This window comes from Ctenopharyngodon idella, chromosome 13 (genome assembly GCF_019924925.1).
Source record: "Ctenopharyngodon idella isolate HZGC_01 chromosome 13, HZGC01, whole genome shotgun sequence".
NCBI classification, from domain to species: domain Eukaryota; kingdom Metazoa; phylum Chordata; class Actinopteri; order Cypriniformes; family Xenocyprididae; genus Ctenopharyngodon; species Ctenopharyngodon idella.
This window is the reverse complement of record NC_067232.1, coordinates 9,774,946-9,792,833: the sequence shown is the minus strand read 5'-3', so window position 1 is coordinate 9,792,833 and position 17,888 is coordinate 9,774,946. Positions and strand designations below refer to the sequence as shown.

The following is a 17,888-nucleotide window of genomic DNA, read 5'->3' as shown; positions in this document are numbered from 1 at the left end:
TTTGAACTTAATTTAAAGAAGCGTGATCATGGAAACATATGCATTAATGCTTTTATCTACCAAAACAGTCCCAGTTTTGCATAGTTTACCCTTTTCTTTCTTTTCATAATTTCATACATTACAGGTAAACACATTTAAATCATTACATTGTTGATTGTAAATGGATCTTTTTGCAAAATTCCTGATTGTCAATTCTTTGATTGATAAATTACAGAGCAGATTTGATGTAGATAGAAAGTGTGTGTATATGGGTTTTAATTGACAGATACCATTAGTCACAGAACCACTTCCTGTCTCTATGTGCAGAGGTGGAGTGTTTCCGCTTTTTATTTGATTTGTTGGATCAATGATCAGTATTATATTGTTTCTTGTGGCCCTTCGTATGTGCCACAAAGAGGTTTTCAATTAACTAATGTGCAGATTATCATCAATCTCTCGCTCTGTATCGCTCGCTCACATCACCCTCCCCGCCAGCATCTCCTCAGATAAGCATTATTAGTCTCCGGCAGGGTAGATCACACCTCTACTGTCCTGCAGTGAAAGACTTCTCACCTCAGCCTGGGTCTGTGTCAGCATAACCATCATTAGCCTGTGTTATAAACATAAATCTTCTCTTCAGTGAAAAACAACACAACACCCTGTATAAGTGTTCAGACCTTAGATGTACTGTAAATGTAGTTTTAATGTATTTTATATTCCCTGCAACTAGTTGCTGTATATTCACTGTATAGGATACACAGTAGTTCTACAGTTAAATTAAATGACAGCTATATACTCTATTGTGATTTAATGAACTGAACCAGGAAATATATATGTGTATATATACACCCACCATTCAAATGTAGCTACGACTTTTTTTGAAAGAAGTTGCTCACCAAGGCTGCATTTATTTGATCAAAAATACAGTCAAAAATATTTTGAAATATTATTAATATTTTAAATAACTAACTATTAAATAATGGTTTTCTATTTTAATATTTAATACTTTAAAATTTATTCCTGTGATGGCAAAGCTGAATTTTCAGCGTCATTACTCCATTCTTCAGTGTCACATGATCCTTAAGAAATCATTCTAATATCCTGATTTGGTGCTCAAGACACATTTCTCATTATTATCAATGTTAAAACTGTTGTGCTGCTTAATATTTTTGCGGAAACTATGTTTTTCAGGATTCTTTGATGAACATAAAGTTCAAAAGAACAACATTTATTTGAAATAGAAATCTTTTGTACCATTATAAATGTCTTTACTTGATAAATTTAAAGCATCCTTGCTGAATAAAAGTGCGAGTATAAAAGTGCTAAATTCTGCAATTGTTTTTTTTTTTTCCTTTTTTTTTCTTTACTGTTTCTTTATCGCATTTGGTTGCTCATTTGTTCAGACTTTCTTTTAATCTCAAATTTTGTTTAATTGTCACCATTGAGTTTGGACTGTTTGAACTATTATCCAATACAATGCAGTGTATTTTTTGAATTGTGAATTGTGATAGAAAATGCCATACAGCAAAGTTCTGAATAAAGTATATTCCTGCGAAAATTTCCTTTAAACCTTGTTAAATCTTTCCAATATTTTACAGAGTTGAATCCAAAGAAAGATTTAAACTTCTTAGGAAAAGCACTTTTACAGCTAAAGACACACAAAAAAGCCCTCCCTTGACATGCTTGCTGGCTTCTATTAAATACAAGCCTATTAAAAATACATCATATATGAGTGTGTTTTTCCATCAATAGTCTGTAATAGTAATCTTGTATGTTTATATTTGTGTGTGTGCATAAATGTGTTAGTATCCTGGTCCTGGCTACGGATACCCGGAGTGCTCCAGCGTTTGGGTTTCACCTATTTTGTCCTGGCAGTGATGCAGACTTTCTCTCCCCACAGAGAGATCCCCTTGAGGGAGGTGGGTTAAACACTATGGCTCACATTTCTCTCAGATCAGACATCTGTGCAGGAAGGCACTTGTTCTGAAATAATGATTAATTGCCAGAGGTTACAGTAAAATGAAGTCAATGTGTTGTCATGTGATTTTTTTTTTTTTATATTACCTTATTACTGTTGAGTTATATAACATATACATGCAAGACTGAATGATTTCTAACCCTGTGTGTTTTCTGCATGTTCCCCTCAGCATAACTGGTGGAACCCCATTCAGGATATGGTTTTATACTGGCCTGAGTGGCTCATCATTGTGTTGCTGGAGACCATGTGGCTGTGTCTCACTTTCTTACTACCAGTTCCAAACTGCCCCACGTGAGTTCATATTAGCGTCAGGCTTTGACCATACATATTTGTAATGAAGATTAACTATCACATTGAACAATACAAACACAGTAATATGGAATATAAATCCTGTGCATTCAGTAATTAATGTGTAATGTGTCTGTCAAGCCTGAATTAACTACAATTCATCCCTTTATTAACATAATAATAATGTCATTCATACATCAAGGTAATTCCTTGGGTGACATATATGTTAGCATTATTAAACAAGCGTGCCGCTGAGAATATATGTGGGACGCCAGTAATGTTGGACATTAACATCACAAATGCGCATATATATGCATCGCAATATGGTCATTTGTGTGCTGTTGTGTTTGTGAGTCTTTGAATGCACAAGGGTTCGTGCCGTACAAGCCCGTGTTCTGCGGCTCTTATGAGATCTGTGATTTATGAGTGTTTGGCGGCCGCTTCAGAGGGGATAATTAGCCAATCTCAGTCTGTCATGTGCACTAAAAGGAGGCAGAGAGAAAGGATTCATCATCCTTTCTCTGCCTCTCTCAGTTTTTCTCTCTGTATCCCCTCAACCTTCCATTTATGTCCTCCTTCTCCTCTCCTTGAAGATTTTTTTCAGTGTGTCTGACCCTGCATGACATTGACGATCACATGCAGAGCACCAGTAATTCCGCCTGAATAAAAAAACATTTTGACCTTACAAACATTGTCTTTGTGTTGCAGCACAGTGCAGCATTCAAATTTTGCTACCTCCAAACACACTTCCATATAAATAATTAAACCAAAAACTCCTCAGATAAACATTTTCCTTGCCCTGTCACTTTTGGCTTTTTTTTTTTTTTTTTTTGTCTTTTGAGCTTTTTGGGGGACAATATACACGCTATGAACAGCACTATAACAATAAATTGAATTATTGCATATTGCAATAATTCAATTGCAATTGCATATTTTAGTATGTTACTAGTAGTGCATCACAGTGTTAAACACATCACTTCCTGTTGTCAGATTGGACATTGTATGCCCGAGTTACAACAACTACCTGTTTCATGGCGAAACATCGAATTTTGTCAGGCCGCCACGGACATGCACTTCAGCGAAAACTCAAGTTTTTTGCAATTTAATGTCACCAAGGTCTTTAGATTAGACTGACCAAATATGATATTTATCTGATTAAAGCTCTAAGAGGAGTTCATTAAAGTACAACGTCGGGAAGTGGCAAAAACTGAAAAAAATTTTGCAGAGAAAATTCAAAATGTCTCACTTCCTGTTGGGTTTACAGATTTTGCTCCCAGGGACTTTTTTGTAGGTATTGGGCTGTTACATGTGTCTACCAAATTACATACTTGTATGTGAAACGTAGCACGAAGGGCGCTTAATTGAAATTGTGTAGGTGGCGCTATCGAGCCATTTTGGCACACCTAATTCTGAAACCCACATCAGACGTAAATTTTCACCACTCCTGACGCGTATGCAAAGTTTCATGAGTTTTCGAGCATGTTTAGGCCCTCAAGAATGCAATTCATTTCGGAGAAGAAGAATAATAGACCGAGTAATTACAATAGGGTCCTCACACCACCGGTGCTCAGGCCCTAAATATATTAAAATAGGAAACAGTTATTCTAAATTGTAATAATATTTCATAATACTTTTTTTATTTTACTGTATTTCTGATCAAATAAATGCAGCCTTGGTGAGCAGACTTTCAAAAACATTAAAATATCCCCAAACACCAAACTTTTGAACTGCAGTTTATATTACGTTGTGTTTCTTTTGCTAGTGGATATTTAGGAGCTGGTGGTATTGGAGATGATGGTTTATACCCCAATTGCACAGGAGGGGCAGCCGCGTATATAGACAGGTGGTTATTTGGAGACAATATCTTCTGGTATCCAACATGCAAGGTGAGAATCATGTACTGATCATCTTTAACCAGTTCAATGCATTACATATCTGATACTTAATACTTGATTGTGATTGACCAATTGGGTTTGTGTGGAAAATATTTGTGTATAATTAGATCTAAAAATGTATATTTAACCATTGCCTTGCAACCAATCTCCTACACTGATGGTTTTGTGTCTCTTTTATCACACCATGGTTTTCACAAATCAATATGTCCATTTATTGACATACTTAATGAGTAGTAATGTAGAAGGTTTCACACTGGGGTTATTTTGCGATAATGACCAGCTAATTGTACAGCTAGTCATAATGATTAAAATGGCAATTATATTGCTATTGTATGAATTGCAATAAGTGTAATATGTATACATTCTGTTCTCAGGTACTGTTTTGACTTTATTCACAATTTTCTCTGTTTTAGGTCTTGTATCATACAACAGAGCCCTTCGACCCAGAGGGTGTTCTGGGTACAATTAATTCCATAGTCATGGGATTCTTTGGCATGCAGGTAATTGAATGTATAGTACAGTATTTCAGCAATTTCAAATAAGCAATTGTGATATTGCTATAAACAAGAATAATTCTATAAACAAGAAGTTAATATTGAGTAATTTACATTTTTGGTACAATATGGACAGTTATTTTGTGTAATTGCGCTAATTAGTTCAACAAAAGTAGTTCCAAATGTAACATCTTGTCTGGAATGCCGCAAACACAGACAATCGGAGTGATACAAACAAAAATAGCAGCACTTTTGGAATATTTTCCAATCAATTTCAAGAACCAGATCTAGCTGTATAAGTAAAAAAATTTAAAAATAAAGTAAAAATAAATTCACTTATTGCAGGACATGCACCAAGACAAGAACAAAAGTGATCCAGTGACAAATGAGAGAGAGAACCCAAACCTGATCCAAAGCCCAACATGTGATTTATCCAAACCATGTATTTGACAGACTATAGATCATTGACTTGTTCAGCATGTTCTCTTCTTGACTCATTGATGAATTTCACTTTTAGTTCAACTAACAATGACAAATCTATAATATTGAACTGGATTTGCTGGCAGCACTCTTAGACAAACAGCTGTTCTGTCTCAGTGGTCCTCGCTGTTGTAGACAGATGTGTGTGTCTCTGGCAAAGGTCAAAAAAGTTTCTCACCCTTTGATGATGACAGTGCCCCGGTGACCGGTGAGAACTAGCCGTGCAAACTCAGTTGCATTGCTGAAATCCCTGTGGGCGGAGGCAAAAAACAGTTAGCGCCAAGCCCGTCAATCAACATGTCTTTGAGAACACGGCAGGTGTCGGCCTCTCCGTCTGTGTCCGTCCGCTCCAGCGTCCTCGGCTGAGGCTCATTCGTCATCACCGAATTAATCAGTAAGCGCGGCCAACTTCACAGCCGTGCATGGCTGCGCAGGGAGCGTTGAAACTTGAGCTCTTTTTCAGGGCCACAACCACTGCTCACATCCTCTCTCTTTGTCCGAACATGATATCAGTAGTGTGACGTATGATAAGCATTATTGTCCAGCAATCTATTTTTCTATTAATTATTTTAGTTTGCTTAGAGGATTATGACCTATTTGGCCTAAAGTACAAGCGTAATATGCATATTTTTGCTATACAAATAAAAGCTTGTGTTTAAGTATTAAGTAGTCTAATACTGGAAATAATCTTTGTTTTTGTCTCCGAAGGCTGGAAAGATTCTCCTGTTTTTTCGTAAAATGAATAAAGGTATCCTGGCACGATTCCTGATTTGGGCCCTCATCCTGGTACGTGCACACGCACTTACACAAGAAATTAAAAAAAGCTGATTTCAACAACAATAACTGTGCAATGCAGCAAAGCCCTCTCTGTAAGTGTTATATTGCTTGTAGATGTAGACAGTTTATGAAATAGGTGGACGTCATATGATATTTGTTTATATGCACTGAATGAATTCCAAGGCAGAGATTGCTATCACGCCCCTCTCGGGACTTAACCGGATGGCTTGTTCGGCTCACGGATGTCTGGTGTGTTTTTTTGTATCTGGAATTTTACCGCTATTATTGCATATTAATTTCCACTGGTTCTTTGGTTCAACAGTCATGACAGAAAAAAAACTGTTATTTGTTTTAAAACCTGTTTTATACCATGTTTAATAACTTTAAAAACATATAGGCATTAAAGAATCATGTTTGACTTTTTTCTAATATTATGAGAAATTATTATATTCAAAAAATTATTTGATAACACACTTTAGATGTCCTGCATGAAAATTGTTACTGTACACTGCTGTTCAAAAAATTTGGGGTTAGTATGTTTTTTTTTTTTTTTATGTTTGTGAAAGAACTCTATAATGCTCACCAAGGCTGCATTTATTTGAATAAACAATATCTTAAAAACATTATTATTGTGAAATAATATTACAATTTTAAATAACTGATTTTTAATATAATATATGTTGAAATGTAATTTATTATTGTGATGGCAAAGCTGAATTTTCAGCATCATTACTTCAGTCTTCAGTTCTAATATGCTGATTTGCTGCTTAAGAAACATTTCTTATTATTAAATTAAAATTTAAAAAATGTATTAAATTTTGTATCAACAGTTTTGCTGCTTAATATTTTTGTGAAAACCATGATTTTTGTTAAGATTCTTTGATGAATAGAAAGTTCAAAAGAACAGCATTTATTTGAAATCTTGAAATTTGAAAACTATTAGAAATCTTTTGTAATGTTATAAAAAACAGTTATTATTATATATTATAAATTATATTATTATATAGTATAAATGTCTTCATTGTCACCTTGCTGAATAAATGTATTAATTTCTTTTTTTTTTTTTTTAAAAAGAACAACCTTACTGACCCCAAATTTTGAACGGTATATGTATGATGTTTGGGGTCTGAGGGAAAATTATGTAATTTTGAAATTAATTATTTTTACACATCAGCATTGTCTCTGGGATCCCAAACATGTATAATCAATCTCAGCAGAACATGAGTTAAACTAAACTATGACCTCTGCTAGGTTGGCGCTGAGATTTGCACTGGTGAAACAAAAATGTGATTAGATCTTAGATTGAGATTACGATAGGAAAAGACTGGCAGATTTGCGGGTTAAGTGTTCCATTTGGGTGGTCCCACAGACAAAAGGAGCAGAAGCTGGGCTGGGTGGGAAGTGCATGAGGATGTTTAAACCCCCGTCTCAGGGGAAATAGCCATGTGCTACTAGAAATGTTTTTAAGGGGCAAAGAAAGCAGCACAGTTCACTTACTGCTGCCCTTCCCTTGCAGAAAGCTTTTTGATTGCACCATGTGGGGTGAATTTACCCTATCTGCATTTCCACTCTGTATTTTTCTAGTTTTAATGAGCATGACAAGTTAAGCAAGCTCGAGTTATATGGTGTGTTTAATCTAAAGCAAATTGTGTAGCCATTTATTCAAGGTTATTAAAAGGAGAATCATGTTTCTGCACATTGCAGCATATGTTGATCAGAGGATCTACACAAAAAGGGAGTTTGCAGGATTCTTTTCCATGAAAGGCCTTGCTGTAGTGTTTTGTTTTGGACTTCTGGAGGGAGAGCTGCTGGAATGCCCTCTCTAGAGACAACAGGTGCTGATGGAAGGGTTTTGTCTGGCAAACTCAAGACATAAAGCTGTGGATGACGGGGGCAAATGACCTGCATTTCTCAGCAATGCCTTTGCTTGCCATTGGCTTATTATTAATATGAGCTGGCTTATTATTAATATGAGCAAGAATGTTGCAGGTTATCAAAGCTTGCATGTCATTTGTTTATACTTACTAAGGACTAAAGATTTGAAGATGGGCCATTTATATGAGTCCATATATATATATATATATATATATATATATACTACTTTGTATATATACTACTACTTTAATGTTACCTAGGGAGGTTTTTTTTTTTTTTTTTTTTTTTTACTGAAGATATGTAATTATTTTGATGTTAAAGGGTTAGTTCATCCAAAAATGAAAATTATGTCATTATGTGGTTCCACACCCGTAAGACCTTCATTCATCTTCGGAACACAAATTAAGATATTTTTGATAAAATCCAATGGCTCAATAAGGCCTGCATTGCCAGCTCCCTTTTTCAATGCACAGAAAGCTACTAAAAACATATTTAAAACAGTTCATGTGACTACAGTGGTTCTACCTTAATATTATAAAGCGACGAGAATACTTTTTGTGTGCCAAAAATAACAAAATAGCGACTTTATTCAACATTATCTAGTGATGGGCAATTTCAAAACGATGCTTCATGAAGCTTCAAAGCTTTACGAATCTTTTGTTTCGAATCAGTGTTGTGAAAAACGAAGGTCTTACGGGTGTGGAACGACATGAGGGTGAGTAATGACAGAATTTTCATTTTTGGGTGAACTAACCCTTTAAAATGCTTATCCAAGTTTAATATGTAGAAACTATAAGTAAGCCATTTGTAGGTTGACTTTCCAGAAAAGTATGAACACTCTGGCACTTTCAAAGCATTTCTCTGTTTGTTTGACAGTCCTAGTTATTTTTCTTTGTTCTTTCATTTGCATATTATATTTGAAGGATATTCTTTTTCATATACATTTATTTAGTATGTACCCTAATCACACACCCATTCTTCTTATCACAGTGAAGTCTATTGCGAGAGCGTGCTTGTTGTGAACCCAGATCTACAGTACGCAGATGCCTGATCCCAGTATTTTAAATTTCATTATTCCCAAGCCCTATGACAAATCGGGCCATTATAGCTGTATGTTGAATCATATTGGCCAGCATTATGGGGCCACACTGCTCGAGGTGCTGAAATAAATGAACAGAGATCTATTTCACTTTACCTAGAGGTGTAGCATGATAAAATAAACTAGCTAAAGGCAAAAAATTATGCCACCGCTATTCACACACTGCCTCAGCCTCTGATTGTGCAACACAAAGACAGTTTGTGTATAATATAGCACTGGCATAATATTCAAATCAATTTTTCTTTTTTATTCTGATTTTGTGATCATGTTTTCGAGGATACATAGAAGAGCAAGCTTAGCTGCTGGGAAAGATTCTTTGTTTTTATTAGCTGTAAAATGTCTGTTTACATGTTTTCTTTTCCTCTCAACTTTTTCCTAATGCTTCATCCCTACTCTGACGTCAGTAAAAACATAGATTGTGGATTGGACCACAGAGCATATAACTAAGGATTCAGGCGACCAACAAGACCGTTACAGGCTTCATGCTTCACGATAAACAGTGCTCATCTCATAACGCAAGCAAACAATCAATTATCATTGACATCTCTGGAGAGCTCTGAGGTCTGAGAATGTTTTAAGCAGCACATCTCAACCAGCCTCTTGTGCTGTTAATGTGCTCTTCAAACACGTTATCCTGGTTAAACAAAAATTACCTCCCACCACATCAACAGTCATAAAACGGTGCACGTCTAGAGGGAGAGGGGTTGTCTTGTTGCAGTTTGCATGAAACCTTTGTCAGATTGTGGGATGATTTGAAGCCGTTTGTGCTTCGGCGTCCCAGTAAACAAGGCCCCTGATTTAATTAAAGTTCAACGATCACAACTCTGCAGTTTGAGATTGAAATTGAGCGATTGGCCCACATAGCAATGATTGTCCCACATCCTGCCTGCATAGCCTGGAGACTCAATCTAGAGCCAGCCAGGCCATTTCCACACCATTGATTCTGTCATCTATACAAATGATGGATATCCTCCTAACAAGCAGGTTTGGATGCTCAACTGTCTATCCTCACAAAAGCACAAGATTTTCTTTAAATGAGCCTGTTTTAACTATACTTTCACTGCAAAAATGAATAAAGAAATCAAAAATTTCTTCTTCAGTATTTTTGTCTTGTTTTCCAGTAGAAATATCTAAACAAGATATCTAACTCAAGATAATTTTACTTGAGAAGCAAAATTACTTAAGATATTAAGTCTTGTTTTCTGAAAAATTTCTCAAAATTAATTTACATTTTGCTTAAAACATGAAACAAATATCTGCCAATAAGAAAAATCTTAATTTAAAAGGAAAACAAGTTTACTTTTCTTACCCCATTGGCAGATATTTTTTTGTTTCAAGTGTAAAGCCACTTCACTTTGATCTCTTTTTTTATTTTTTTTTCAGAAAACAAGACCTGATATCTTCTGTCATTTTGCTTTTAAAGTTAATGTATCTTGATTTAAAGGGATAGTTAATCCAAAAATGAAAATTATCCCATGATTTACTCACCCTCAAGCCATCCTAGGTGTATGACTATCTTCTTTCAGACAAACACAATCGGAGATATATTTAAAAATATCCTTAGTCCTCCAAGGTTTATAATAGTTGTGAATGGGGGGCTGTGTTTTGAAGCCAAAAATAATGCATCCATCTATAAAAAAAAGTAATCCATAGGACTCCATGGGGTTAATAAAGGTCTTCTGAAGTGAAGCGATGTGTTTTTATATGAAAAATATCCATATTTAAAACTTTATAAATTCAAATAACTAGCTTCCGGTGGACGACCATGCGCAGAATGCGTAAGGTTGTATGACGCAGGATGTAGGAGTATTGTAAGCTTAAACGCCTCTCGCGGTTCAAACAAATAGGGCTGCGCAACAAATTTAAGCACCTTTCTCTTATATCGAAATCCTCCGACATTTCTCTTTAAAAATTAGCGTTTTAGACTTATAATTCATGACCGGTGATTTGTTTTGCTCTATCCTCGGCGCCTCCGCGTTTGTCATTACGTTGTGCGTCAGGTCAAAGGATACTCTTCCACCGCAAATCGACTTGCGCATTCTGCTTATGGTCGTCCACCGGAAGCTAGTTATTTGAATTTATAAAGTTTTAAATATGTATTTCTTACAAAAATGCATTGCTTCACTTCAGAAGACCTTTATTAACCCCCTGGAGTCCTATGGATTACTTTTTTTTTTATGGATGGATGCATTATTTTTAGCTTCAAAATGCGGCCCCCCCCATTCAGAACCATTATAAACCTTGGAGGACTAAGGATATTTTTAAATATATCTCCGATTGTGTTTGTCTGAAAGAAGATAGTCTTATACACCTAGGATGGCTTGAGGGTGAGTAAATCATGGGATAATTTTCATTTTTGGGTGAACTATCCCTTTAAGAATGTTTAGATATTTGAACTGGAAAACAAGACAAAAATACTAAGGAAGAAAATCATTTATTTTTCAGATGCCTTTAATGGTTAGAACTGAGAATATAAAGCAATCTAAAAAAATGTTGCTATGTAGAAATGTAAAACTTGAGAAGACTGAGAGTTTTGCATGAGGCATGAGGAGATGGATCTGTGTTTTGCGTGTTAGTTTGAGGGGCTTCACCTCCCGGGAGCCTCAGCTAATCTGCTTGATTCTTCATGGCGGTGCTGCTTTTGAGTTGTCTGATAATGCTTGCTTTACAGGTCTGCATTGATTTGAAATCTGTTTTATTCTGATCCTCAGGGAATCTCTGCAGCCATCCTTTCTAAGTGCACAAGAGACGAAGGATTTATACCTGTCAATAAAAACCTTTGGTAAGTGCTTCCTGACCCTCTAAATCCAGCCGCTTCTCCATCCACAAAAGAAGAGATGAGACTCCAGCAGGAACAAATCAGGGGCTGCTAAAACACGCGTTTACTTACCTCTAACGACAGAACGTCCTGTAAATAATCACCCCCACTGGCACAGGAGTGAGACGCAGCGGGTGATACATCCACTGTCCAACTAGATCACTCTTCTTTACAGCCAAGAGAGAGTGAGCAGTTTTATTTTCCCAACCATATATCTTGCCAAACTCTGGCTTATCTCATCCGCCTGTTGTGAAATTGAGTAGGATGAGGTCAGCCCTACATCTTCAGACCGGTGCACATTAAATAATTTGTCATCTAACACCTTAGAATAAATAATGGCATGTAACAGAAATGTTCAACACATTCATACCATTGTTGATCTATTTTACAGTGTATGCCAAAAAAAAGAAAACTTGTGAGGTTTAAGCTTAAAGCAAAAACTGTTGCCAGTGGGAAAAAAATAACTAAAATAATTAAAAATAAATGAATAAAATAAATGTTTAAAAAAATCTTTTTAAGGCAGTTTTATTTTAGTATTATTTATATACATTATAGTATTTATTTATTTAATATTAATATAATTTTTTTTATATTTCCATTTCTTTTTATTTCAGTTCAACTTAAACTCTTTTTTTTTTTTTAATTTTTAAATACATTTGTTTTATAATTATATTTTATTTCACCTTTATTTCAATTAATGAAAACATATTTTAATAGTTTTAGTTAACCATAAAACTGTTTAAAGGATGTTTCAACTAGGAAACCCGGCAAAAAATACTGATTATTTTTTTGCATATGAGACTTGCGTTATGGTTTTTCACATTTAATTTGACCTCATCTTGCCTTTGCTGTATGTGCACTGTCTCTGAGACCATGCTTTACTGTACCTGTTTGAGTACAGGCATATACCTGCTTAAATTTTTATAGGCAGTTCATCATACCAGCTTATTGAGCCCCTGAGTATGTCCGTCTTCATCCCTAAAAGTAATTAACTCCTAGCCAAGAGTCTTTTTTGGCCCGGCTTCAGCTGACATAAACGATGCTCTGGGATGCAGCCATTTTACATTAGATAAAATTCCATCGAGCATCCTGGCACTTAGGAACACAGAGGCACATGACTTATTGACATGGTTGTACTGAGCAGGTGCCAAGGCTTCACTTTGGATGCTTATGTTTCTTATTGGAAAACTCTAAGCACAGAAACTACTATGTGTCCATCCATTATTTAGTCCCCAGTTCTCGTTGTTACAGGAAAAGTTTGGCAAAGTTTTTCAATAGCGCAATGCACCTCTGGTCCTTTATGCATATCTTTCAAAGCTTATTTGTGGACTTAAAGATATGTTTCTGCACATATCTGTCTTATCAGATCATACAACACAGATTTTCTGTCTGTCTTCAGGTCCCTGTCATTTGTGACATGCATGGGCTGCTTGTCCTTTTTGCTACTGGGTGTGATGTATTTTGTTGTGGATGTTAAGGAATGGTGGGGCGGCCAACCTTTCATTTATCCTGGTACGAGAATTCACTTGTTTAAAGCATCGTTTTATAAGCCAATCCAATCCAGAAAAGCTTACTGTGCATTTTCTTTACAGGGATGAACTCCATATTTGTCTATGTTGGCCATTCTCTGCTGGGCTTTTACTTTCCGTTCAGCTGGGAGATGCGTTTCCAGGACAGTCACTGGGAGCAGCTTTTCCAGAACATGTGGGGTACCGCACTTTGGGTCTTCATTGCCTACCTGCTGTACCGCAAAAAATTCTTTCTTAAAATCTGATGCTGCTGGGATTTTTGTCTCATAAACGTCCATTGATTTCTCTTTAGTTTAAGTTAGAGGATAAAATAAAGTCTTAATTATTAAATTATTTAATTAAATTATTAAATAAGTACAACATAATGTTTACATATTTAGTACATGGTACTATTTGATGTATATTAAACAGGACCATCTTGGATCCATTTATATTTTTATATTCGAGTAGTGATGAGTGTCTCTTTTCATGTTTGTAAAGCTGAATTTGGTGTATTACTGTGTTCATTTAGTTAATAGGCATAAGAACTAAGACCAAGGGATCAGATTTACTGTCTTCCATGGACACCTGCAATGTTTTATTTGATGTCAGTTGTGTTAAGACCTGAACGTAGTGATTAAATCAAATTCACTGAAGTGGTACTTAACAAATTAGAACAAGCGATTCTGCCACTTGAGGGGTAGCCATTATATATCGGTTGCCATGGCCACCCCCCCTCGCTGCTGTGAGACAGAGAGTGGGTACCATCTGCTCTTCAACTGACAGCCCTTTAATAGGGGTCAAGCTGGACGGCTCACTGAGGAGTGTTTCTGGGGCCAGCACTTTTCATGCTCTCACTAATGCAAAATCAGGGAAATTACACGACAGATCTCATGCACATACGGAAATTGTCATGTAACGCAAAAAAAACTGATGTTTTCTGTCAAGTCGTATTCATGAGGTCGAATTAAGTCACAAGCACACATTTTTTCATGCTCTGCAGCAATGGTTCCCCACTGGTTTTGCATAAAGATCCTGACCCGAAATTTGTTTATTAGACCCTGTGGTAGAAATTTCCCAAAAAACAGGTTTAGAACAACATGAGGGTGATTAAGTGATCATAAATATTTATTTTGGAGTGAACTGTCCCTTAAAGATCATAACCTGGTGTCCCAGACACCTATTAACTTGAGCAGTGTCCCATCCTCAGAAGACACTTGTTTTCTTAATGATTGGTTCAGTCCCCATCTTTGCCAAGCATACCCTTCTGTTACTAAGCAGATACTTTTTTTCTTTTCTTTTTTTGTTAGTGCAGATATTTCCCAAATTTAGATTTGTAGATCTTAAAATCTAACATTTATTATTAGATTTTATAATTTATTAGAACATATGAGCTTTGTTCATGGTGTTTGAGTATGAGGTCATCTGTGTAATTTGGTGAACTCCTATCAAATTATAGATAAATTTGTACATACATAATTTTTGATTGGACGTACGACCTTTGATGTCGACAGCAAAAGATATAGTGTCCTTTTTTAAAAACCGAACAGCTTTACTGATTAAATTAAATGAGTTCATTTCACTCAAATACTACTGAAAGTTCATTGTACTTAATAGAAAAAAGTTATGTGAACTCAAAATCTGATATCAGTAAGTGGAACTTAAACTGAGTTGCAGCAGATTTCTAGTTCCCAGCATGCTTTTCGTCAGACTGTAAGGAGAATAAATGTGAATTAAGTGTTATTTTGTGTGTTTTTGCTCAAGATTAATATAGGGGGAGATGTGTCATTGTTTAATGCTCTGTTATTTTGCTATTTAAAGGTGTTTCTGTTATGTTGAAGTTTTAGGGTTACCATCTCGGTGAAGAGTAGTGCATGAGGCTGCAAAACTTCAAGGCTATATATACTGCATGTTGATTAACAATTCATGCAAGTATATAGTGATAGGCTCTTTGATAGTTACATTAGCGCATGCTAGCACTTAACCATAAAGATTATGAGTTTGTTTATTCAATATTCAATTAAATTGTAATTAACAAGTTTGTATTGTACAAAATTAAATTTCTAAGTTCTACTAACGTAATCTTTGAGTTAGTTAACTTAAAAAAAAAAATGAGTTGGTTTACTTAAATGTTTTGAGGTAATAGGTGTCCACAAAAGTTTTGAGTATTCTGAACTTATCGGGTTTTACAGTGTATTTAGTTTGTTATCTTAACTATGCATAACAATTTGGTTAGTTGCGTTTTATGATTTTCTTTACTTTTAAACAGACTTGCGACGCTTTTCTGTTCAGAACCACTGATCAACAATAATAAATTCACTCAGAAATTAGCCATTGCTTGAGGTTAGAAGAGTATCACCAAATCCGGCTATAAGTGGTCAGAAGAGATGCTGTCAGGATGCGAAGATTTAATCTCACAGAGTTCTCAGAAATGGCTCTGTGCTGACCTCTCACTCATAAACAACATCTGCAGAAGCTGTTGTGTCTTTTTTAATACAACAGTTGTGTTGATCCTGTTGTAAGCAAAAATATATATTTATATATGTAATGTGCATTTTGTATATAGTTTTTGTATCATCTTAAATCTGCTGCACCAGAGCTCTGGATTTGAAGGATATGTATGGTCTACTGAAGCGGTTGAAACATGTGAACCTGTTCACTCTGCATGAAATTCAATTGAACCCCATTTCTCTCTGTTAGTTAATGAGAAAGCTTTTCATTTTGAGTATCACATTACCCATTTAAACTAAGTAGAGCTTATGAGTGAAGCAAACTGGTCAACTGATTTTGGGAATGGACTAATGACTAGTGTTGTGCTACTCCATGTCCCAGTGGGAATATGGACTTCTTTTAAGAGCTATAGCTTTATGTACCACAGTAAGCACTTTTTGAATCAATATTTTATTAATCAAGTACTTATCATCATTATTATTTAATGCAAGGCATGTACTGTAGATGCAAAGCTATATTAGCAAAATACCACTGAGAATAGCTCCACCATGTTTGATGTAAACAACGCTTTCCTATTGTCTACTTGTGCAGTACTAATGAGAATCTGTTTGACAGAATCTGACAGTAAAAATTGTGATCTTATCTATTATAAGACCGCCTTTCATCTGAAAATGATCTTGTCAAGTAACCACTTTTTTTTTTTTTTTTTAAAAGGGAGGTATATGTCATGAATCTGCCTATGCATTTGCCTATCTATATTGATTTACATTGCCCATATGTCTGAAAATACCACTGTGTGTCTGGTTTAGAGTAACCTGAGCTTTTTTAATCTGCATCATGTATATGGTTATGAGCCTACATGCTGCTATGTAAACAAAACCATCCTGTGGTTAATATGCAGAGTAAGTGAAATATTTATACGGCATAACAAACATCTGAACAAAAAGGTGGAGCTGGAAACAACATCTTTGTGCTCTATTTTTATGGGCCACAGTTATAATTGTTGTGTATTGTTGTTTTTTTGACATAATTTATTTGCATTTAAAATGACTATAAATTATAATTACTATACTGTCATTAAATTCATTTAACTCTGTTAGACAGTTATAGATTAATGATTATCTTTAATATTATTAATATTAATTATATTTTAATAATATTTATTATATCGGATTAAAGTTGTAATTAATTTTAGAATTATATATATATATGTGTGTGTGTGTGTGTGTGTGTGTTCAATTAAAGTGCACTGTCTGGCAAGTGGCTCTGGTTGTTTATTTATTTCTAAATAGGACGCACATTTTTGCTATTTCCATAATAGCCCAGAATTGGAGGGTTTTATGATTGTAAAATACCCCTATTAATCTTTTGGATACAAAACAACAGAGAAGTTATTTTGTTACCAAACCAAAGCATCTTTGGTTGCCCTCTTTCTCTTATGTATGCTTAATTTGAAGTCTCCACTATAGTTTCATTTGGCATCCATCAGGGCAGACGTTGATTGGAGTGATTGCCCTGTGATGCACTGGTGGGTTGCCCTAGAGGCAGAGTAATGCATCATGCTTACCCCTCTTCACAGAGAGCTAAGCAGTCAGCTGGTCCAAGAGCACCACGGCACAGACATAGACTGGTCCTAGACACTGCCAGACATCAGGGCCAAAATGGGCCGACACCATCTTGAACTCACAACAACCCTCTTAATCCTTGGCCTATACTGACAGTATTAAATTCTCTAGAACACTGTTGTTTTGAACAATAGGCTTTGGGTGTGGTTTGTCCTGTTTGTTGATTATTGTGCCTGTGCACCTGATTCTTATTAAACACTGTGTTTTGGGGCAAATAAAATGTTCCTGCAAGGATAGTTTATTTACTTTCATTAATTTTATTAGTTTGACAAATCTTATTTTGCTCATACTTTTACCCTGCACCCCTGTTTGACATAGATTTGGACTTATTCTCTTCGTAGTGCATGATTTTAAACAGTTCACATTTTTATTTTTTAGGCTAATATAGAGTGGGGCTAGTTGTCACACAAGTCAGTTACTGTATCAACACATTCCTTAAAAGTCTTGGATACAAAAAAACAAAACTCATTTCCACTGTTATTGACCAGGAAAAAAAAGATTGTTAATGTAACATACATTAATCTATTGTGACAACATGCCCAAATTGCAGCATGTTTTAATACTACATGGAATACGTTGTCACAATGAAACAACGTTTTTTTTTTTTTTTTTTTTTAGCAA

The 17,888-nt window shown here is 35.4% G+C and overlaps 1 protein-coding gene across 2 annotated transcripts in view; it reads left to right on the top strand.

The window, feature by feature from the left end:
* The window catches only part of si:dkey-192p21.6 (uncharacterized protein LOC565246 homolog), a 33,547-nt gene extending 17,199 nt beyond the window's left edge, over positions 1 to 16,348 (top strand). For both annotated transcript variants that reach the window (XM_051915844.1, XM_051915843.1), the window contains exons 12-19: positions 1,786 to 1,898; positions 2,127 to 2,248; positions 4,008 to 4,131; positions 4,554 to 4,640; positions 5,823 to 5,900; positions 11,577 to 11,647; positions 13,083 to 13,195; positions 13,276 to 16,348. In XM_051915844.1, coding sequence (XP_051771804.1) covers positions 1,786 to 1,898; positions 2,127 to 2,248; positions 4,008 to 4,131; positions 4,554 to 4,640; positions 5,823 to 5,900; positions 11,577 to 11,647; positions 13,083 to 13,195; positions 13,276 to 13,457 — 890 coding nt within the window. In that variant the 3' untranslated portion in view covers positions 13,458 to 16,348. The remainder of the gene's footprint in view (positions 1 to 1,785; positions 1,899 to 2,126; positions 2,249 to 4,007; positions 4,132 to 4,553; positions 4,641 to 5,822; positions 5,901 to 11,576; positions 11,648 to 13,082; positions 13,196 to 13,275) is intronic.
* The last annotated feature ends 1,540 nt before the right edge of the window (positions 16,349 to 17,888 follow it).